The 23,065-nt window shown below is 45.6% G+C and overlaps 1 protein-coding gene and 1 long non-coding RNA gene across 2 annotated transcripts in view; one reads left to right on the top strand and one right to left on the bottom strand.

Annotated features, from left to right (window-relative positions):
• The window catches only part of NFE2L3 (NFE2 like bZIP transcription factor 3), a 31,017-nt gene extending 24,211 nt beyond the window's left edge, over positions 1 to 6,806 (bottom strand). Inside the window, exon 1 of the mRNA XM_014828765.3 lies at positions 5,916 to 6,806. Within this exon, the coding sequence (XP_014684251.2) occupies positions 5,916 to 6,491 (576 nt within the window). The 5' untranslated portion in view covers positions 6,492 to 6,806. The remainder of the gene's footprint in view (positions 1 to 5,915) is intronic.
• A 2,470-nt stretch (positions 6,807 to 9,276) lies between these two features.
• The window catches only part of LOC123283216 (uncharacterized), a 30,328-nt gene continuing 16,539 nt past the window's right edge, over positions 9,277 to 23,065 (top strand). The window contains exons 1-3 of the long non-coding RNA XR_006523820.2: positions 9,277 to 9,438; positions 13,712 to 13,942; positions 15,009 to 15,143. This is a non-coding gene — a long non-coding RNA (uncharacterized lncRNA). The remainder of the gene's footprint in view (positions 9,439 to 13,711; positions 13,943 to 15,008; positions 15,144 to 23,065) is intronic.

Here is a 23,065-nt window from a genome sequence, read left to right as displayed (position 1 = left end):
AGCCAAGTACCCAGTTAGTCAGCGAACTCTAACCCAGGTGTTGCTGTGAAGACATTCTGTAGATGTGGTTAACAGCTACCATCAACCAGGTGACTTTAAGTAAAAGAGATTATTTTTGATAATCTGAGTGGGCCTCAGCTGAAGGGCCTTAAGAGCAAAACTGAGGTTTCCCTGAGGAAGAAGAAATTCTGCCTCAAGCCTGCAGCATCAGCTCCTGCTGAGAGTTTCCAGCCACACTATACAGTTTGGGCTTGCCAGCCTCCATATTTGCGTCAGCCAATTCTCTAAAATAAACCTTTAAAATATATATGTATTTATTTATTTTATACTGGTTCTGTTCTCTGGAGAACCCCAACTGATACCAGTGGAAATCCAGTTCTATCCATCTTCAGAAGGTCATGCCTTGCCTCTATGCCACTGCCCATACTCCGCCAACCACCACCTGCAACTCAACCAAAAACAACCCAGGTGGGCACCCGAGGCTCGGCCAGCTTCAGCTGCCCAGATATGTATTTGACCATTTACGTAGATCCTTAAGTAGATTTTGAGAGTAAACTATTCACATTGGAAGGCTGCCACAAATGGGAGAAGTTTGATTTCATATTTGAAGTTTTATAGTGGGTGGGAGGGATGGTTTACTCAGTGCTTAAGAACAGTGACTTGTTCTATTCTGGCAAGGTCACTAACTTGCCACATAACTTTAGGCAATCCTAAGTTTCACCAGCTGATTAATTATAATGCCGACCTGAAAGTCTGCTTTCCACTGCCCTCATCCACTCAAATTGGCATTAACTGGTCAGGTGCCCATCAGGATTTCAGATCTGACCTATTTTCTAGTTGGGACTCTGGCCTTGAAGGGCCCAAGACACATTCAAGCTCACGGTATTGTGGAAGTTCTGCAAAGCCAACGTGGAGGGATGGATGAGGAGTGCTCAACAGACGCTGACTGAACTGGCCTCTGCTCCTAACCCTGTCCCTGGGTGCTCCTTGCAGGTCTTAAAGCGAAGACCCAGTTCCCACGCTCAAGACACTGAAGGTTCAAAGTAGAGGATCCCAAGTCCCATAAAAGAAATGTTACAGTACAACAGGGCTCAAAGGGAAGAGCAGGAAATCCTCAGAGATGAGGTGATGGCTGAGACAAAACTGAGAATTTAACATTAAAAGACTTGGGAGGAATGAAAGGAGGCACTCTGGGCAAAGGTAACAGAGTAACAGGCAGGAAGGCATGGGGCTGTTTTGGGAAAAGGAAGGAGACAGTTTTAGTAGGAAAGTAGAGGATGAGTGGGAGATGAGGCACACGGGCCAAATGGGGAGCCTGAATGACAACATGGCATTGGTAGGTAATGAGGAGCTGGTGGAGGCTCCCCAAATGAAAATGGGGAGAAGCCAAGCATGTTTGGGAAACCCACACCTGGCAACAGAACGGACAGGGATAAATTGGAGAAGGGACATTGGAGAGGCCCAGCTGACAACTCCCTAAGGTACTCTTACCATCCCATTTTACAGATAAGGGAACTAAGGCGCAGAGAGGTTAAGCGCTGTGCCCCAGCTCACACAACCAGTCAGCAGTGAAGCCGAAATCTATGATTATCCAGCGGGTCCGACTCCAGTGCCAGCACTCTCGCTCACTAAACCAGCCTTGCACTCTGATTCTGAGTTGAGCTGAGAAATAGGGGGGATAGAGAGGAGGAGAAAGATACGAAGGATACTGCAGAAATATCTCTGTAACCCACCAATTACGTGGAAGGACTGACTGGAAAAAGGGTGAAATACAGTCCCTCAGAGTTGTAGCACATCAAGCCAGCAAAAAACCCAGATTTCCTCATAAGCACACACCAAGTCCTGCTGGAAACAATCCTACACAGAGACCAGCTGCTTCCAGAAAGAGTTGCCTTAGCTTTCAAAGGTTGGAGTCTACTTGCTAAGGAAGCTGAACACCCGTTTGCCAAGAAAATGGAGATGGTGACTGTAATGGACTGAATTGTGTCCCTCAAAATTCGTAAGTTGAAGTCATAACCCTCAGTACCTCAGAATGTGACTTTATTTGAAAATTGGGTCATTGCAAATGTAATGAATTAAGATGAGTAGGATGAGCCCCTAATCCAATTATGATTGGTGTCCTTATGAAAAGGGAAATTTGGATGCAGACACGCATCCAGGGAGAACGCCATGTGAGGGTGAAGGCAGAGACTGGGGTGATGCAGTAGAAATCAAGGGTCGCCAACGATTGCCAGTAAACTGCCAGAAGCTAGGAGAGAGTCCTGGAACAGATTCTCCCTCACAGCCCTCAGAAGGGACCAACCCTGCCTCCAGCTTGATCTCCAACTTGTCACTTCCAGAACTGTGAGATAATAAATTTCCGTTGTTTAAGTGCCTAGTTTGTGGTCCTTTGTTACGGCAGGCCTAGGAACCTAATACAGTGACCTATGCCATCCTTCCCATAAGACGACCATAGGTGCATCTTGACTGCATCCTTTAGTAAACAAAATGAAGAGCCTACTGTGAAACTTGGCGGTACTGCAATTATGTAATTATAAGACCACTTCTGTATCATAGCTGTAAGTTAAAAACACGCAAGTGTTTGAAATTTCATCTATCCCCAATTGCCCAAGCATCGAGGACTATCTTTTATTTTGAAACAAAAAACAATTTTGACTTTAGCAATCAAGGACCTTCTTTCTCTTCCCTTTACTCTTAGAAGCAAGTATTGACTATGTCAGATTCTTCCTGTGACCTGAAGAAACCCGGCCCCATGGGCAGTAAATCAAGAGGTCCTGCTGGACCCCTCACTCGGCACAGGGTCCTTGTCCTAGGGCATGCAACCACATCAAGATGACCACAAGCCCTCTCAGCTTCAACGTGGCAGCTCTCTGAAACACCGATGCTGGCTGTAAGCAGTCACACCAGATTCAAATGTGCTCACACATTCAATTCTGCAAAAACTGTTCATTTCTTTGTTTAACCCGTGCAGTACTCTGAAGAACAAGGGCTTCACGGCTGTAAGGGAACGGCTGTGGTTACGAAGGGAAGCATGTCTGCCCTGGGGAATTCCAGATTCTGTTTGCAGATACTGATTAGCCCCATTAAGAAGTGAAACCAGAGCAGTACTTCTTTTCATACTTGGAAAATCCCCTACTCCAAAATATTTGTGCACATGTACAAAAATTATGGAAAATTATACCATAAAACCACAATCTACAACTCCAATGGAAGCCACCGGAATTATCTTTTTAAAAACCAAACGAACCTACGATGTTCCTATGGGGCAAAGCGCTCCCTCTCTTTGAAGTTAACAGTAGCTGACGTTTATGGAGCACTGAAGACGTGACAGGTACAGTTCTCAGCCTGTTCCGTGAAGTGAATTGTTTAATTCTCACAACAACCCTATGTGGTAGGCACCTTTATTATTCCCATTGTGAGGTGAGGAGAATGAAGCACAGACAGGTTAAGAAATGGCCCAGGGTCACAGAGCTCTAAGTGGTAGAGCTGGGATTCAAAACCAGGCTGCCTGGCTCCAACACCACCCACCTCCTTAACAAACAAACAACCAAGCCAGACATAGAGACAAACAAGACGAAAGGGAATAAAGGGAGCAGGGACAGGTTAAGGAGGGTGGGTGGAGGCAGAAGGCGAAATAAAAGGGCGATCACATTCGAGGCACTGGGCTGGCACTCTACACATGCTTTTCCCGTTTAATTGGCACAACACCTCTGAGGTAAGAATTAATCTCCCACTTGAGAGATGAGACACTGAGGCTTGGAGTGATCAACATAACCCTGTAAGAGGGAACATTAGTAAGTGATGTCCCCAAACCCAGGTTTGCTGACTGCAAAAACTGTTTTCTCAGCCCATTTTCTGCCACAGCCATGGGTGCAAAGTGTAACTTCAGCATTATGGATGGTAGAATCTGCTTTTAAAAGTCAGTTCAGCACTTGGAGAGCACTGGTCCTGGGGTCAGGAGGAGCGGGCATCTGCCCAATCTAGCTGTCTGCTTGTCCAGCGAACCTCAGTACAGTGTGGGTGCTTAATTAATGTCCCAGTCTGGGAGTCAGGAAGCTCAGGTTCTAGTCCCACTTCTGGCACTAATTAATTGTGTGGTTTAGCCAAGTCCCCTAACCTCACTGGGCATCTATTTCCTTCAGTACAAATTGCATATAAGGATGCCTGGTCTGCCTACCTCATGGGGTTGATGTAAAAGGCATTATCAATAAAACTGAATTGGCTGTGAAAACTGTAATGTACTCAACAGCTGATCGTTGCCAGCAAGAACACAATCAGGTCATCCCAGCAGCTACCGTGGTCCAGCAGGTTCACACACGCCAGCCGGGAAGGCAGTGCCAGAAACACGGTCCCAGGTGAACTTCACCCTCTCCCCTTGAGTCTAGGAAAGCTGGGCTCAAGGCATCCAAGGAGGTGGGGTTGGTCCTAGGGACCCAGAGCTTCCGCGAAGGCAGGCTCGCCTCTGTAAATTAAGTATCAACCAGGTGATGCTGGGAGGCAGAGGGAAGTCCCTGAAGAGTGAACAACAGCCTCACCCCCCCCCCCCCAGGTCCTGTATACTTTGCAAGCTGGTTGGCATTCAGCTGTGAGGGGGGCAGGGTGCCATCTGGTAAAGCATCCATCATCGGGTTTCGCCCCCGCATGTTACAGAATCAGGAACAGCAGCAGTGCAGCACGCAGCACTCTGTAGGGGCCAGAGGATTCAGGGTAGAGGAACCCACAGGGTCCAGACTGGATGAGTGAGGGGAAGAACCTCCCATGGTTTGTTCTGCACAGACAGGAGCCCACCAGACTCTCACTAACCCCCACCCCATTAGTTCCGGCCCCAGGAAGAGGAAGGGATCGCATCTGCATAACAGTGAATCACCAAGCACTTTGGCACAATGACCCCTCCAGGAGAGGGTGGGGAAGCTCGTCTGGCAACTGCCTACACAAATAGGGCAACTCGGAGGAGCAGCGAACAAACCTGTCCAGCCCCAATGCCCATTTTGCATAAGATTGCAATCCACAAGAGCAACGTCCGTGGAACACTTGTTGATCGACACCAACTGTTAACACTAAGGTTTGGGCCAAGAGAGAATTAAAAAAGTCCCTCTGAAGGATAAGGTGGTCTTGTAGAAATTGGATTAAGTGTCCTTAAGATTCGAGCAGCCCATTGGGGGCCTCAGAACGCTCAATCAACAGATCATGGTCAACTTTTTTCAAGAGGAAGTTAAGCCGAAGGGTTTGCACCCATAAACCAAAGAAAGGGAACTTGTTAGTCACTAGGTGACTGTCAGGGTAACCTGTTTTCTTTATGCTAATAAGGGGTTACACAAGTTCCAGGAGGGAGGAGGATGGTTAGGTCACGGGTGGACCGTCTGCCAACTGGCCTCTGACTGGATACGGACCACGGCTCTTTAATCCAGGGAAGCAGCAAAAGCGAACAGCAACTGGGTTCAAGTCCGGGCGGGGGCCAGCCGTCGCGTTAGGCCGGGAGGGGGGCTGTTAAGAGAAACGTGCATCGCCTCTTTCGGATCCTCCAGGTCGGGCAGGGGTTCCAGAAAAAGACATCTCAGTGTACGCGAGGTACTGAACAGATCGTGGGCAAGAAAATTACCAGCACCCCTTCTCCCCTCGCCACCTCCGAACGACCTCTGATAGCCGTCGAACACGGGAGACGCGGCCTCTACAACCGAACGGATGATTCCACCCACTTCTTGCTCAAAAATCTAAAAGCCACAGCGACGGCACTAATAGCCTCCGCTCGGATTCACAAAAGAGGAGAGGCGCAGAGCCGTCCGCAAACCTACAACCACCCAGGGGCTGAGGGTGGAAGGAGCGCGGGTGTGGCCCCTCCCTGGGTCCCCCACAACCTTCTCGGGCTCCGGGCCAGCTCCGCCCGCGCCTCGCTCGCGTCCCCGATCTCCTGTTACCTCGCTCGCGCGTCCGTCGGCGTCCGGCACTCGAGCCGTCTGTTCCGCCGGTGCCTTCTCCTCCTCCCTTGCGGCCAAGGGGCTACTCGGAGACGCTCGGGGGTCCCCGCCGGCCCCTGGCGCAGCCTGGCTGCCGCCGTCCACGCCGGCGCCAACACCTCCGGCCGACGAGGCGGCGGGGGCGCCGAGCAGCCCATGAGCCCCGTCCGTGTCCCCGGCCGCCACGCGGTGCACCAGCCACGCATCCACTCGGGTGCGGGGGATGAAGGGGACCCCCAGGGCGCGCACCTCCCGGAGCAGCTGGCCCTCGGGCGGCGCTGCGGGGTCGGCCTCCCGGCCCTTGGGGTGCAGTTGGTCCGCGCGCCCCCACCCTCCCGGCGCGGGGTAGGGGCTGAGAGCATAGGCGGGGCTCGTCGGGTCGCACCCGAGCAGCAGCTCATCCCGGAGCAGAGTGGGCGGCGGGAGCAGCAGGCAGAGGTCCAGGTCCAGGTCCAGGCGGAGCCCCGCCAAGCTCAGCAGGATGGTGAGATGCAGGAGGCCGCCGCCGTCCGACCTCCACGGCTTCAGGTACTTCATCTCCCGCCGCGCGCCTGGGGACGCCCCTGCCGGCGCCCGCGGGTCCCGGAGCTCTGGCCGCCGCTTGGGCACGTGCGAGCCCCGCGCGCCACCGGCACCTGCCCGGAAGCGACAGAGAAGCGAAACAATGGACCCGGGCGCGCAGCGGCCGTCGCGGGCTCCCGGAGCCGGGCACAAAGGCGCTCCCTGGGCAGCCGGCACGGTGCCTGGGGCTCAGGACGAGCAGAGGAGGAGTCACCTGCGCGCCGAGCCCGGCCGCCCTGTCGCCCCGCAGCCCCGCGCCGCTGCCAGGCTCCGCCCCGGGCCGCGGGCACCGCCGCCAGGGACACGCCCACGGCCGCCCCGGGCCCGCGCCCGTGGGAGGGGCCCGCGCGGGGCGGGGCTCCCCGGCTCAAAGGCTCTTTATTGGGGGGAACGCAAAGCTTTCTGGGAGAAGACGTTGTTCTGGGCGCGAAGTGCTCCCCAATCGTGTGGTGGTGGGCTGGGCGGTGGTAGCTGAATACGTGGGGTGGTAATGGGGGCTAGGGTAAAGGTGGCTGGGAAGGGCCTGGACATGTAGACTGGGGAAGTGTTGAGGCATGGGCGGCAGGCGAAGGGCTTCCACCCTCCCGAGAATATCGGACAGGCGCAGGGGGTTCAGGAGTGTGATCACTGGCTTCAGATCCCAGCCCTGCTATTTGTCAGTCGTGTGACCTTGAAAAGTTGCTTAACTTCCCTGTGCCCCAGTTCTCTTATCTATAAGATGGGGATAATAGTATCTGTCCAATAGGGATGCGGTGAGGTCAGGTGAAATATATGTAAAGCCCAGAGTTTGACATACAGATTCCACAGCTGCCATTCAGATCAAACAGCACTCCCCCCAAACCCCTGTCCCTATGCCGTTTCCCTGCCGCCCCCCCAGGCCACGTGCTCCAGCCTCACAGACACCTCACTGTTTCCTGGGCATGCCCTGAATAACGCTACACCTTCCCTCGTGGTCTCCTCTGCTCCTTTAAGTGAGGCTTAAGAGCATTAGCTCTAGAGTTACCTTGTATGAGTTCAAAAACCCCCTCCACCGCTTATTAGCCTGGACCTTGGACAAATTGCTCATTCTCTGTGTGTCTCAGTTTCCTCACTGTAAAATGGGACTAGTAACAGCACTTCCCCAGCAGACATGTTGTGAGCCCTAAATGAGATGCATGTAAATCACCAACCACAGCACTTGGTAGGTAGGAAATAACCTGTGTTGCCCTTCCTCCAAGGCTTACCGCCAAAGACCCATCCTCTGAGTTTTCCCCACTGGAATTAATCTCTTCCCCCATCTGCTCTCCCACACTACTTTCTCCATATGCCAACATTGCAACATTTGGCACATTCCACTTTGTATTGTAGTTGAGATAGATCTGATTTGCCCACTGTGAATTCTTGAGGGCAAAAAACCTGTTTGGCACACTTCTGTGGCTGCATGGTACCCAGGACTGGACCTTGCAAATGTAGGTTTACTCACTCTCACTCCGTTCCTTAGGAGGTATGGGAGAAGGAGGGGATGTCCGACTGAGGGTTGGCAGTTGTGTAAGCAGCTGAACAAGATTTGTTTTTAAAGGACCGTTCCTCCACCTAGTTTTCTCCTCTCTCTTGGGGCTAGTGTGGTAACTTCACACTATATTTCAGCTTGCCTATTGCAAGGCAGGGGACCAGAGTCTGCTTCTGCTTTAAGCCATGCTGGATAGGTTAGGGGGTAATGAAGAGGCTGGAAGAGGGACAAAGAGACATGCTCCCCAGGATAGCAAGGTTTGGGACAGAATCCCTGTTGGTAGCACTTAGTCCCTGGACAGGGGATTTGGATTCTGGGCTTGGTAAATATTGGCTGAGTTTAGGTTCTTACTGAGGACCTACTAAACTGCACGATGCTATGCTGGGGGCTGTGATGGATATGAAATGGAATACTTTTTCTTGGTAAGTTTATGGTTTCATTAGGGAGATTAAATATAGGTGTGTGAAACATCTAGAAACAAGACAAAGAATGTTCTCAAATGCCAAAAGTTGAGGAGATATAAATGACTATAAAGGAAGGGCTGCAAACCAGGTGAGAACAGAGATGGTACCTTCTTCAGGATGGGTATCTTCCAGAATCTTGCACACAGTTGGTGCTCAAAAATATTTTTTCGGTTGAATTGAGGAGTTTACACTTAAGATGCATTTGGATGGATCTGAATGGACTAGGAGCAGGAAGAGCATTCAGACTTTCTTTCTAACATTAGTTGGTGAGGGGGCTGACTCTTCACCTTTTAAAATGTGAATTGAGGGAGCCAGCCCAGTGGCGTAGTGGTTGGGTTCACGCACTCTGCTTCAGAGGCCCAGGGTTCACCAGTTTGAATCCGGGGCGCAGACCTACATACTGTTCATCAACCATGTTGAGGAGGCGTCCTACATACAAAATAGAGGGAGATTGGCATGGGCATTAGCTCAGCGACAATCTTCCTCAAGGAAAAAGGGAAGGATTGGCAACAGATCTTAGCTCGGGGCCAATCTTCCTCACTGAAAACAAAAATGTGAATTGATAATCATAGTATCTGTTGACTGTTCAATTCAAAAGTGTGGCTTAATTCTAGCTTACAGACTGGTGAAAAGGAGGACACATAAAGGACCTTGGGGTAAAATATTAATCAGGAGGCTCATAATCAATCCCACACACCCTTGACCTTAGTTGAAACAAAAGTGCTCATTTTTTGGAATTCAGAAAGAGTGGAATGAGATTAGAAAGAATGACTTCTACTTAGGTGTTGTTTTTTTTTTTAATTTCTAGAATTCCTCCATCCAGGAATAGCCAAGTGAATAGTACAAACCATTGTCATGTAAAAGCCTTGCAAAGTCATCTGCTTTTAGTAAAGTCCTTCAATCAGTACCACTTAAAGGACAGTCCAAAACGGATACCAATCCACAAACATTTGTCTCTGGTCCTGATGAGGTAAGCAATAAAACTGAAAGTGTTTAGGAATTTTTATAGCAATTTGACATTGTTGCAACATCCAACATGTGATCATTGGGTTTGGTTTTTTCCAATGCCTTTGTTCTTTTCTTTTTCTAGAAATTAATTTTGTATTTATTTCACCAAAGTACTGACCTACAACAGATTGGAAATTTTAAAAAAACAAACGAACTGGCCCTTCACCAGGGTTAGTTTGAGAAGCGCTTCCTTGAATGGCATTCCTGTGAGGTAGGCAGGTTGTGATGATTTCCAGCGCTGCCCTTTCCTCGAGTGTGGACTGAGCCTAGTGACTTGCTTCTAACAAACAATATATGGCAAAAGTAATGGGATGTCATTTCCAAGATTAGGTTACAAAAGGACTCTGAGTGGCTTCTATCTTGCTTACTGTCTTAGTCTCTCCGGGATACTATAACAAAATACCATAGAGCTGGTGGCTTGTAAACAGCAGAAATTTTTTGCTCACAGTTCTGGAGGCTAGAGGTCCAAGATTGGGGTGCCAGTATGGTTGGGTTCCAGTGAAGCCCCTCTTCCAGCTTGCAGACTGCTGACTCCTTGTTGTGTCCTCACATAGTGGGAGGGACAAGGGAGCTTTCTCTAGGGCTTTTATAAGGGCATAAATCCCATTCACTAGGGCTCTGTGCTCCTGACCTAATCACCTCCCATAGGCCCCACCTCCTAATACCATCACCTGGGGGGGGGGGGGGGGGGTTAGGTTTCAACACATGAATTTTGGGAGAGACACAAACATTCAGACCATAGCACTTACCTGCTCCCTCCCTCCCTCGCTCTCCCTCTCATGCAGAAAGCTGCCATGTTGTGAGCAGCCCTCTGTAGAAGCTCAGGTGGCAGGCCGATGACAAGTAAGAACCCGAGGTTTGCCAACAGCCACTTGAATGAGCTTAGAAGCAGGTCCTTCCCCATCGAGGTTAGAGATGACTGTAGCCCTGGCCAACTCCCTGATTGCACCCGGGGAAAGACCCCCAAGCCAGAGGATGTGTCCAAGTCACACATGAAGTCCCAAACGAGAAATGACTCTCAGATAATAAATGTTGTTTTGGGCTACTAAGTTTTGGGGGGATTTTTTATGCAGCCTAGATAACTAAACACATACTGTGCCAGAGTGGACATTAGACAAGTGGAAGGAAAAAGTAAAAATGCAATTGCAATTGTGCTGTCTGGTTAGTGATATATTCAATGAATAATTTATAGCTATGAAGTAACATTGCAGCAGTACATTCTGGTCCCAAGATGCAATAATCTGTTTTACCCCTTTATTTTTATTGTTTTGGTGAGGAAGATTGGCCCTGAGCTAACACCTGTTGCCAGTCTTCCTCTTTTTGCTTGAAGAAAATTGTCATTGTGCTAACATCCATGGCACTATTCCTCTATTTGTGCGTGGAACACCACCACAGCATGGCTTGATGAGCTGTGTGTAGGTCCGTGGCTGGACTCTGAGCTGTGAACCTCAGAACACCAAAGCTGAGTGCACAAACTTAACCACTATGCCACTGGGCTGGCCCCTGGTTTACCCCTTTAAATGTAACTTGTAACTTGTAACTTGGTGTGAAAGATAGTTACCACTGAAACATAGCTACTGCCAGCTGATGTGAGATGAGCACAAGTGCTTTCTTCCATGACAGTTTCTTGTAAGTATATATCCAAAATCAGCAAGAAAGAAAACAGATCACAACCTTGACATCCCTTTTTTAGAAAGTTTCTGCTAATATTAGCTATGGGAAATTTAAATTTGTGGTAGAAATTCCAGGGTTAAGTAAAATAGCCTATTAAAAGTCCAAGACATAAATTAGGATATAAGACATATTATTTAAGAGGAAGAATTAATCATACCTAGTTTCAAAACATTGTGACTGGGGCTGGCCCCATGGCCTAGTGGTTAAGTTCACGTGCTCTGCTTTGGTGGCCCAGGGTTTTGCCAGTTCGGATCCTGGGCGCGGACATGGCACCACTCATCAAGCCATGCTGAGGTGGCATCTCAAACAGCAGAAGTAATAAAAGGGGCTGCAACTAGAATATACAACTATGTACTGGGGGCTTTGGGGAGAAGAAAAAAAAAGATTGGCAACAGATGTTAACTCAGGGCCAATCTTTAAAAGAAACAAAAAAAAACCATCATGACTACAGAAGAACAATGAAGACACTGAAATTGTTAAAGATTTTGTTTACTTTGCTTCAGTCATCAATTTAATGGAGACTGCAACCAAGAAATCAAGACTGTGATTTGGAAGGACAATAATAAAAGCATTAGGAAAAATCATCAAGTGTAAGGAAACATCATTAGAGACCAAGGCCAAGATTATCCACACCCTCATGTTCCCAATTACTATGTACAAGGCGAAAGCTGGACAGTGAAGAAGGCTGACAGGAAAAAGTTGATTCGTTTCAAATACGATGTTGGAGGAGCGCTCTCTGGATACCCTGGACTGCCAGAAAGGCAGACAAGTGGGTCCTAGAGCAAATTAAGCCTAAACTATTGCTAGAGGCAAAAATGATAAAACTGAGGCTGTCCCACTTTGGACACTTCATGAGAAGCAGGATTCTTTGGAAAAGACAACAATGCTAGGAGAAATAGAAGGCAGCAGGAAAAGAGGAAGGTCAAAGGTGAGAGGCATTGACTCCATAAAGGAAGCCATAGGTATGAGTCTATAGAACCTGAGCAGGGCCGTTGAGGACAGGAGGTTGTGGACGTCCCTCATTCATAGGGTCACCAGGAGTTGGAGCTGACTCGAGGGCACATAACAGGTTTCGAAACAGCCATAGTCAGTAGAATTTAAATGACTCCAATTACTGAGATGTTTTACCAAAGGCTTCTGCACATTGATTAACGAGTGGCCTAATTTGCTATCTAGTCCCAGTCTTGGTGAATCAGTTGATACTTAATGAAGAGGAAGAGTTTATCCTTTTTCTCTTGTTAGTCTATAGTCTTCTGTAAGTTTGAGTATAAAGTTGTTTTGGACATTATGATGATGATTATCACCATCTGTATGCTCATGCATAGCATTCACAATAGAGGCTACAATGTACTGAACCCTACTCTGTGCTGGACCCTTTTCACGCATAATCTCATTTACTCCTCAGCAACTTTATGAAGGAGGTATGACCTCCATTTTATATTGTCTAGGTAAGGCCGCTGAGGCTCAGGGACATGACACCTGTGCCCAAGGACATGCCCTTGGTAAATGACAGAGTCAGAATCCAAACCCCAATCTCTCCACTTTCTACTGCAGTCCACGCCTCCTCCTCGTTCATTCATTACTCATCCTCCTCCTCCTGCAGGCGGGAACGCGCCCCTTCAATAAATGCATTCTTCCCATGGCTTTTGAAAGTGTAAAATCTGTTAAAATCTTATCTTCTCTGCAAAGTTCCAGGGGAAGTGAAGTATTGGTTTTGTCCCTCCGGATCATGCTCCTCCTTCTTGATCTTTTACACAAAAATGACCACCCTGTTTTTAGGGCACCTATCACGTTGGCTCTTTGGTGATTCTTGCACAGTTTTGATTCCTGTTGATCTATGCCAGCCTCATTTAACATCAATGACACATATTAAGCACCCATTTGGTGACAGTCATTGGAATACAAAGATGTTCAAGAGAAGAGCTTGCGGTCTTATTAGGGAAGCAGGATGTGCACAGCGTGAACCGCATGCCGCTGACTTGGGAGCCTGAGACCCCTCACATGAGAAATACGTTTGTTTAAGGCAGGCCTGTGCCAGGGAGCTCACAAGCTCAGTGGCTTTGCTGCCTCCTACCTAGTCTCTATAGTGTGAATTGGAATTCTTACATTCAGGTGAAGGTTCCAGAGCTTGCAGTTGCTCTGTGTGTGTGTAAGGGGATTGCAGGGGACAGAGAGGGAATTAAGAAGAGGGGTAGGGAGGTCTAGGTAACACTGGAGTGAGAGTGACCAGCAGGAAGTGAGAAGTCTACAGCAAGTTTGCAGCATGCACATTTGGGAGCAAAGGGGAGCTACCATGGCCAACCTTTGTCCTGTCCATCACATCCAAAATGCTGGACCCCTAGACTATTCTGGGCCTGGTTCTGTTTAACCACCCACACAAACCTAGTCAGGTTGGCTAACCACTATGATAAACAACCCCCAACTCTCAATGACTTAACCCAGCGAAAGTTCACTTCTTCATTTCATAGTTCAAAAAAGGGGTTTGGGATAAGGGGAGTCTGCTCTTTGGGGTCATTTGAGGACACAGGCCCTTTCCCTATTTTGGCTCTGTTCTCCTCTAGGTCCTCTGTGTCTTCTCCATTCAGCTGGTGATGAAGAAAGAGAGTGAAGACCAAGCATGGGAGGATTTTATGGACCAGGCCTGGAAGTGACCCCCATGACTTCCGCTCACATTCTGTTGGCCAGAACTCAGCCAATGGCCACACCTAGCTGAAAGGGAGGCTGGAAGATGGGGCCTAGCAGTGTTCCCAAGACCAAGAAGGGAGCATGGATATCTGTCTTTGGCATATCTGGTGAGCCAGTGTCCCTTGGTCTTAGTCTGCATTCCATTCATTCAGAAACAACTTATTCAGCACCTACTGGGTATGTAGCTCTTTTGACTAAAAATATTATTTTAGCCCCTCACCATGAACTAACACACTAAGGCAAACCCAGAGCGGCTTCTTCAAGCTTGACAGGTCTAGGTGTTTAAGATGGTGCCAGGTGAGAATGGTCAAAGCAGGCGGTGCATCTCGTGAAAGCGCTTGGGATTCCTGGGTCTGATCCTAGCTTGGGCCAAGCAAGTCATTTTGGAAAGGGTGCCTACATTTCCGGACCTCGGGCCTCTCACCTGCACAGTGAGAACTTGAACTGGACAGGTGTTTAAGTTCTCTTCTTGCTTTGCGTGTCTCTGAAAGTCTTGGCAACAGTTGAGGAATTATGTTAGATTACTACCAAACCCCAGTGTTTTCACTGAACTGTGAGACTTTCAGTCCTAAAAGCACCACCTCACAGCTTTGGAAAAGAAAGCAAAAGATAATACCCTTTACTCATGATTAAATCTCCAACTGGAAGAAGAGTCTGAAAGACATCTCTCTCTGACCTTGAGATGCATCTTCCTTTTTTCATTAGTGCATGTACTTGCTTGATGACATTTTGAGGGTCACACACTCACAGAGATCTTCACTCTCAGACTTCACACTGTTTGTTGAGGGGGACGAAGCACATAGTGGGGTCGTGGGGAAAGTCACCCATCATCTACAAAGTAGAAAACCCAAGCACCCATAATTGGGAATTAATCCAAGTGCAGTTTGCAGAGGCCCAATTTATGGCTCCTTTGCTATAAGAAACTAGTTTTGAGGCCAACGACCCTGATCATTATTTAATAAAGTTGGTGGCTTTTTTATTATCTGAACGACGATTAGTTTAGCACCTGAATTCTCTCATTTGCTTAATCGTCTCCCTCGAGCGTATTTGTATTTTTGATAGCAGCTATAATGTTCTCTTTACTAATTCACATCATTAACCAGTTCCTGCTTAACTGTTTCTTTGTCCTTGCTGGTTTTCTCTAATTCCTAGTTTTATCTTCCTGCACTCCAGAATCTCTGATCTTAACTTAGCGGCAGCTTTCTGGTTGCCAAACTACAAGACGGAAGGCAGGCCTTCCTGGGCCATCCAGATCTGCTGCTGAGCCCCCTGCCGGCCCTGCCAGCCTTCTACCCGCCTTTTAAAAAGGTAAATACTAGTCAGTGTTTTGGCATGCTGAACAAAGGTTGTCTGTGATATTGCAGTGGGTTGAAGAGTGTACCCTCAAAATTCACATCCACCCCAAACCCCAGAATGTGACCTTAATTGGAAATAGGGTCTTTGCAGATGTAACTAAGGTAAGGATTGAGAGGAGATTATACTGGATTAGGGTGGGCCCTAAATCCAATGAGAGGGTCCTCATAAGAGACAAGGACACACAGACATACAGAGAAGGAGACGTGTGAAGACAGAGGCAGAGATTGAAGTGATGCTGCCACAAGCCAAGGTCACTAGGAGCCACCAGAAGCTGGAAGAGGCGAGGAGGGATTCTCCCCTAGAACCTTCAGAGGGAGCACAGCTGCGCCAGCACGTTGATTTCAGACTTCTGGCCTCCTGAACCACATGCGAGAGACACATTTCTCTTGTTTTAAGCCACGAAGTTTTTGGTGTGGTAATTTGTTCTGACATTCCTAGGAAACTAATACGAATATGTTTTTTCAATTTCCTTCCATTTTTGTTTTGTTCTTGTTATTATATGAGAACTATTTCTTCCCTGAGTAAAGCCTGGGGTACTCTGGGTGCTGCCGAGTTTGTGGCAAACTCAGCGCCAGGATATAGGATGGAATGTTGCTGAAACAGAGAGTTACGAAGTTGGTTCAGATGAGGGATGCAGAAGGGCAGGCGGCTTGTCTTGGAGGCCACCTGAACCCTTTACCTGGTCCCTGTGTCTTACCTTCAAGGCTCCATCTGCGCCAACTCTCATGTTGGCCCTCTCCTCTCACGCACAGCAAGCCCCCATCAAAATGCTGCCTCAAGCTTCTGTAGGAGAAGTTGATTAAAGGTTCTCGTGACCTCTTTTTTACAAACTGGAAATAACTTTTAGTTTTCCGTTTAGTTTTAGATAGAAGTTATGTATGCTCATTGTAAAGCAACACCAACAGATCATACAGAAAGAAAACAAGAACTTACAATCATCTGGAATTCACCACGTGAAGATAACTACATTTTAAAGTGTAATATACATGTATATATATTATTTTTATAAAAATAATTCATGATTTATACAATAACACAAACAAATTATATAATTTTATTACATAATTTGTAACTGCTTTTTAAAAAGCACTTATAGGGGCTGGCCCCTTGGCCGAGTGGTTAAGTTCACGTGCTCCGCTGCAGGCGGCCCAGTGTTTCGTTGGTTCGAATCCTGGGCGCGGATGTGGCACTGCTCATCAAACCACGCTGAGGCGGTGTCCCACATGCCACAACTAGAGGGACCCACAACGAAGAATATACAACTATGTACTGGGGGGCTTTGGGGAGAAAAAGGAAAAAAATAAAATCTTTAAAAAAAAACAACCCACTTATATTGTTGACATCTTCCATATAAACAAACATAGCTTCACGTTGTCATCTTCATAAACTGCAAAATATCCCATAATATGGATGTACCTTGATTTAGTTAATTTCCTACTGATAAATGTTTAGGTTGACAAATTTTCACTATTATAAACAATTCTGTGATGACTTCTTATACATATTTTTGGGCACAGATCTTATTATTTACATAGCATAAATTCCCCCAAATTTCTGAGTCAAAGAATATAAATTTTAGGGGAGGGTTGAATATATTCTGCTGATTGCTCTTCAGAAAGGACTATATGTGGTGACTTTCAGTGTTTTTTAACAGCATGTCCTAGTTCTGAATTTCAGTAAGGAGTCCTTGATTACTAATGTAACCTTGCTGTTCCTAACATCTAGATTAGAAAGGATCTTTACAAAAAGTTTCGTACAGTAATTTGAATTTTTTTGCAGAGCCTTCTTCACTTTGTTTGAAAGTACTTGGTGATCACAGTGTATTATTTACTACTTTGTGACTTTTGCAAGCTTCAGCTAACCACAAACATGACTCTCCCTGACGTATGTCTTTTTCAATTCAGTGGCAAGTGCATTTTCTCAATTCTATCGAACTGTGTCTTTCCAAACCTTCAGGATTGCCAAGATGAGTTAGGAAGAAACAGGATCTGGATCTGTTTCCTATAAAAGTGTCAATATTTGCCAAAACAAAGAGCAGGGAGTACCCCCAATGGAATGCCATCTGTCCTTGTCTTTGAGAGCGTGCTGGAAGATCTTTTCACAGCCAAGAGATGATTATTTGGCATAACTGATACTGAAAATCAACAAGGTGGCTTACAGATCAGAAACTGGCTGATGTAAAGACATACTTTGCTATGTGAAAACTGGAAGTATGGAAATGTGTTTCGTTTTAGAATCTATAAACTAGGGATTGTTTACTTTACGAAAGTATTTCCCACAGGAACATTTTAATCAGCAGGATCACCTGGTTGATTTAAATATTCCGATCATTAACAAGTCATTTTGTTGCACAGCCTTTTAAGAAATGAGCAGCTGATAAGATGAGACATAATTCCCCTCTTATGGTTCCATTATTTCAACCACACTGTTTCTTAAGCAGTTAAGCTCATCACTTTCCTCTATCACTTATGGAAACTCAGTTTGGTTGCAGTTTTAGGGCGGAGGCATAACGCACAAGGCCCAGCTTCTGAAGTATGGTCAGTTGCCTGACCTGAGTTCCAAAGGGTGGTCTTAGCTGCCTGGTTTCTCCTTTGGAGAATACCCAGATTCCTTTGAACGGCAACCCACAGAGTAATTCAAGAGATCGTCTTGGGTAGCAGTGAAATTCTTTAAAATTCATTTGGCAGGTTTCAGGCTCCATTTCTCCTCCTACAGAGTATTGCTCAGTGGGGTGTTTGCCACTCAGAACTTCTAATCCGTCTGTGTATTGTCCAGCTAATGGCGTTTGCAGTCCACTTGGGGCAGACAGACAATAAACAAATAATTTGTCAGGGAGTGATAAATGCTTAAAAAAAAAATAAAGCAGGGGAAAAGGGATAAAGAGGAAGAGAGAGGTGGTATGTGTGTGGGTGCACACATCTGTGTTACAGAAGAAGGTAGATAGGGAAAGTCTGACCTGAAGCAGATGAGGGAGAGAACCACAAAGTTAACTCAGGGAGAGAGTATTCCAAGTAGCGAGAATAGTAAGTTCAAAGGCCCTGAGGCAGGAGAGTACCAGCTGTGTTCAAAGAATAGTGGGGAGGCCAGTGCAGCAGGAAGGGAGAGCAGCATCAGGTGCCAAGTCATGCTGGATATCACGGACCAGGGTGAGAATTTGTATTTTACTCTGAGTAGGATGGGGAACTGCTAGAGGATTTTGAAAAGAAATTAACACATGCAAAACACTTAACACACTGCATACAGTAAGTACTCAAAAAATGCTCACTTTTATTTTACTTTCCTTGACTCTAAAGGTAATCTCCATTCTGCTTTAGAAGAATAGTATTTTCTTTTCTAAATGTGGCAGAAAGGCTGGAAAGCAAATGAAAAATTCCTGGTCTTACAATCTTTAGGTCCGATTTTAGCATTCTACATCTCCACAGGTTTGATTATGAGAAAGTTACCCCATGTTCAAGATTTTAGGTCCTTCTTTTCCATTCTGCTGCTCAGCAGTATGTTTTTTTAAAAAACTTCTTGTTATGGACATTTTCAAATTTAGTACGGAAGTAGATGGGACACCCAGCCTCAGGCAAGTATCTATTCATGGCTAATCGTGTTTCCTCTATACTGCCATCTATTTTCCACCCCTTCCTTACAATGAATTACTTTACGGTAAATCCCAGACATAGCTTTTTATCCATGGATGCTTCAGTATGTATCTCTACACTCTTTCTTTACCATAATACCATTATCATGCTTACAGATTTAACGATAATATCATCAAAAATCAAGTCAGTAATTAGATTTCCCTGGTTGTCTCATTAATGCTTTTTAAAAATAGTTAATTTGTTTCAATCAGAATCCAAACATGGTCATACTTTCCATTTGGTTAATAGGTCTTGTAAATCTTTTAAAATCTGTTCACCTTCCCTTTTTTTTTTTCCTTTTCTTTTCTTTGTTGGAGAAACCTGGTCATTCGTTCCTTAGATGTCCCTTGTTTTGGGTTTTGCTGAGTGCCTCCCTGTGGAGTTGTTGCATGTGTTCGTTTTTCCTATAAACTGGTGGTTAGTTCTAGAGACATAATCAAGTTGGATTTTTTGGCAAGACTGCCTCAAACGAGGTGCTGTGAGCTTCCTGTTGCACCCCATCAGGAGGCATGTCCTGCCTAGCTGCTCTCTCTCCTCCAATTTACCATTTTAGCCATATTAAAGTGTACAATTCAGTGACGTTTACTACATTCACAATGTTGTGCAACATCACCACTCTCTAATTCCAGAACTTTTCCATCACCCCGAAAAGAAACCCTATACCCCTTCAGTAGTCACTCCCTGTCTCCCCTCCTCCTAGTCCCTAGCAGCCACTAATCTGCTTTTTGTCTTTATAGATTTTGCTATTTTAGATATTTCCTATAAACGGAATCATGTACTACGTAGCCTTTTGTGTTTGGCTTCTTTCACTTGGTGTAATGTTTTCAAAGTTCATCCAGGTTGGAACATGTGTCAGTACTTCGTTCTTTTTTATGACTGAATAGTATTTCATTGCAGGCATATACCACATTTTATTTTACCCATTCATCAGTTGATGGACATTTTGGTTGTTTCCGTCTTCTGACTAGTGTGAATAGTGATGCTATGAACATTCAGGTACAAGTTTTTGCTTGAACACCTGTTTTGTATTCTTTTGGGTGTACACCTAGGAGGACCTCCCTTTCAGTGATGTTATCAGTGGGTTCCCTTGGCGTCAGTCTCATCCATACATGATGATGTTCCCTGTGGGCCTTTCATCTATGGATTTTAGCACCATTGCTGATCACTGCCAATTCCAGTAGGGTTTCAACAGCATGGTTTTCATGGAGGTCAAGGTGGTCTAACCATTTTATTTTCAATTCACATTAAAGCACCACTGGGCAACCACATTTATGCGATTTTCTGAGGAGAAGAAAAAGAGAGAGGGAGGGATTGGTGACCAAAAAGTGTGGGGGAAGCTGCATACGATGGATCCCTCTTGCTGCAGATTCCAGTGCCCACTCACATATTAAGGCCCCTGGGAAGTTCTGCAGAAAAGAAGACTGTTTAGCTTCATTTAACTCTGTATTCCCCAAGTTTATTTGACTACAAACTTTTTTTCTTTATAATTCTTATTATTATCCATTCAAATATACTTTGGAGAATACTGTTTTAGGGTCTAGGTTACTTAAAAGAACATTACTTATTAATATATGCATGTGTTTCTTTTTAAAATTTTTTTTTATTGAGGTAACATTGGTTTATAGCATTGTATAAATTTCAGGTGTATGTCATTCTATTTCACCTTCTGTATAGACTGCATTGTGTTCCTTACCAAAGTCTAGTTGCCATTCATCTCCGTACAAATGTCCCCCTTTGCCTCTTTCTCCCTCTTCCCACTCCCCCTTTCTGAGTGGTAACCAGCAGTCGATTCTCTGTATCTGTGTGTTTGTTTGTCTTCCACATATGAATGAAATCATATGGTATTTGACTTTCTTCATCTGACTTATTTTGCTTAGCATGATACCCTCAAGGTCCATCCATGTTGTCACAAATGTCAAGATTTCATCTTTTTCTTGTGACTGAGTAGTAGTCCATTGCATATATATGGATACCAAGTATTCTTTATCCATCATCCATCAATGGACACTTTATTAGGTTGTTTCCAAGTCTTGGCTGTTGTAAATAATGCTGCAATGAACCTAGAGGTGCATATATCTTTTCAAATTAGTATTTTCATGTTCTTTGGCTAAATATCCAGAAGTGGAATAGCTAGATCATATGGTAGTTCTATTTTTAATTTTTTTGAGGAATCTTCGTACTGATTTCCATAGTAGCTGCACCTATTTATAATCCCACCAGCCATTAATGAGGGTTCCCTTTTCTCTATATTCCCTCCAACAATTGTTATTTCTTGTCTTTTTAATAATAGTGATTCTGATAGGCATGAGGTGATATCTCATTGTGGTTTGATTTGCATTTCCATAATAATTATTGATGTTGGACATCTTTTCATGTGCCTGTTGGCCATCTGTATATCTTTGTAAAAATGTCTGTTCAGATCCTCCCATTTTTTAAGCAGGTTGTTTGTTTTTTTGTTGTTGAGTTGTATGAGTTCTTTATATATTTTGGATATTAACCCCTTATTGGATACATGATTGGCAAATATTTTCTCCCAGTTGATGGTTGTCTTTTCGTCTTGTTGATAGTTTCCTTTGCCACGCAGAAGCTTTTTAATTTGATGAAGTCCCATTTGTTTATTTTTTCTTTTGTTTCCCTTGTCTGAGGAGACATATTAAAAAATGTACTGCCAAGACTGATGTCAGAGTACATTGGCTGTGTTTTCTTCTAGGAGTTTTCTGGTTTCCAATCTTACATTTAATCCCTTTTGAGTTAATTTTTCTGTATGGTGTAAGATAGTGATCTGCTTTCATTCTTTTGTGTGTAGCTGTCCAGTTTTCCCAACACCGTTTATTGAAGAGACTTTCCTTTCTCCATTGTATGTTCTTGGCTCCTTTGTCAAAAATTGGCTATCCATAAAGGTGTGGGTTATTTCTGGGGTCTCGGTTCTGTTCCATTGATCTATGTGTCTGTTTTTCTGCAGTACCATATGCATGTGTTTCTTAGCTGTCTGGCACCAACCTGACAGTCTCCTGAAGCTTATATTCACTTAGTGGCCATAAACTGACTGTATTCTTATAAAAGCCCTGGGCAGCAGAATTGGCAATATGTCTGGCAAAGCTTCACTTAGAAACTCTGAATTGAGATTATGTCCCTGGGGATGAATGCTTGAGCCAACAAAGAATATGTCAGTTTTACTTGTCACCTCCATCTTATAGTGTTTGATGGACATTTGTGATAAACCTTAGAGAAGTGCCGTATGGATGTGTACCCAAGGACGCCAGTGGTACTTATAGTTCCTCTCTCTGCTCTTCATTGCTTTACTCCACACATCCTCCAAACCACATCTAGGGTGGCTATTCCACCTTATGTTTCCCGGATCATACTGCTGAGGACTCTGTCTCACCACCTACACAGTCAGCGTGGTTAGATGAGGCTAAACATGGAGGTCAAAATGGAGAGAGTATCTGGCGGATTCCTTGGTTGACTTTCCGAGGTCAGGGACCTGACAGTGCTCCTTTCATATGGCCTTTAGGAAGAAGAGTCCACTTGAATATGTTTCACTTACATAAGTGACACATGAAACTTGATAAGTTTGCTTTTAAAAAGCTCTTATGAGTCAGCTAGCTGTGCAGAGTGCTGACTGAGTGATCTGCACCTTTGAGATTGGAAGCAGAAGATGGTGCCTGCCAGATAGATACTTTTGGTTTTTGTGAGGAGAAAGGTGGTGAGATGCTACTAAGGCCAAACACGTGACTGCCTCCTTCTTATGACAGTCTCCCGACATGGTCTCAGGGCCGAGTCTAGGTACTGCCCCAAACCGTATGTTCTGAGGGGAGAAGAGATTCCACAATAGAAAGAAGTTGCCTCAAGAATGAGAGGACAACTTCAAACGTACTGTCAATAATTCATCAAATGACAGTGAGAAAGCACCTGGTTCAGGTCATGCCGAGCAGCCAACAGATCCTGGGCCAAGAACACCAACGGCAGAAGGAAGCACACCCGAGCCAACTTGCTCATGAGCTGAAATATTCAAATGTGGATACAAGGCAGTTACCTAATTCTTGCACCTGTTCTGAATCAGCACGCACTGTAATGTTGAACCAAGATTTGACATGATGCCAGTGACGGCAGCAGAAGCAGAAAATTTGCAGTGACACCACCCAAATGGTGCCAGGGAAGGGACGAAGAGAACCCATTGGGCTCTGCCATCAGCTGTGGAGGACTTTCCGAAGCCTTTCTCCTACTTGCAGGGAAGACTTGGGCCGA

Source organism: Equus asinus, chromosome 1 (assembly GCF_041296235.1).
Source record: "Equus asinus isolate D_3611 breed Donkey chromosome 1, EquAss-T2T_v2, whole genome shotgun sequence".
NCBI lineage: Eukaryota > Metazoa > Chordata > Mammalia > Perissodactyla > Equidae > Equus > Equus asinus.
This window is presented reverse-complemented; position numbering and strand designations above follow the sequence as displayed.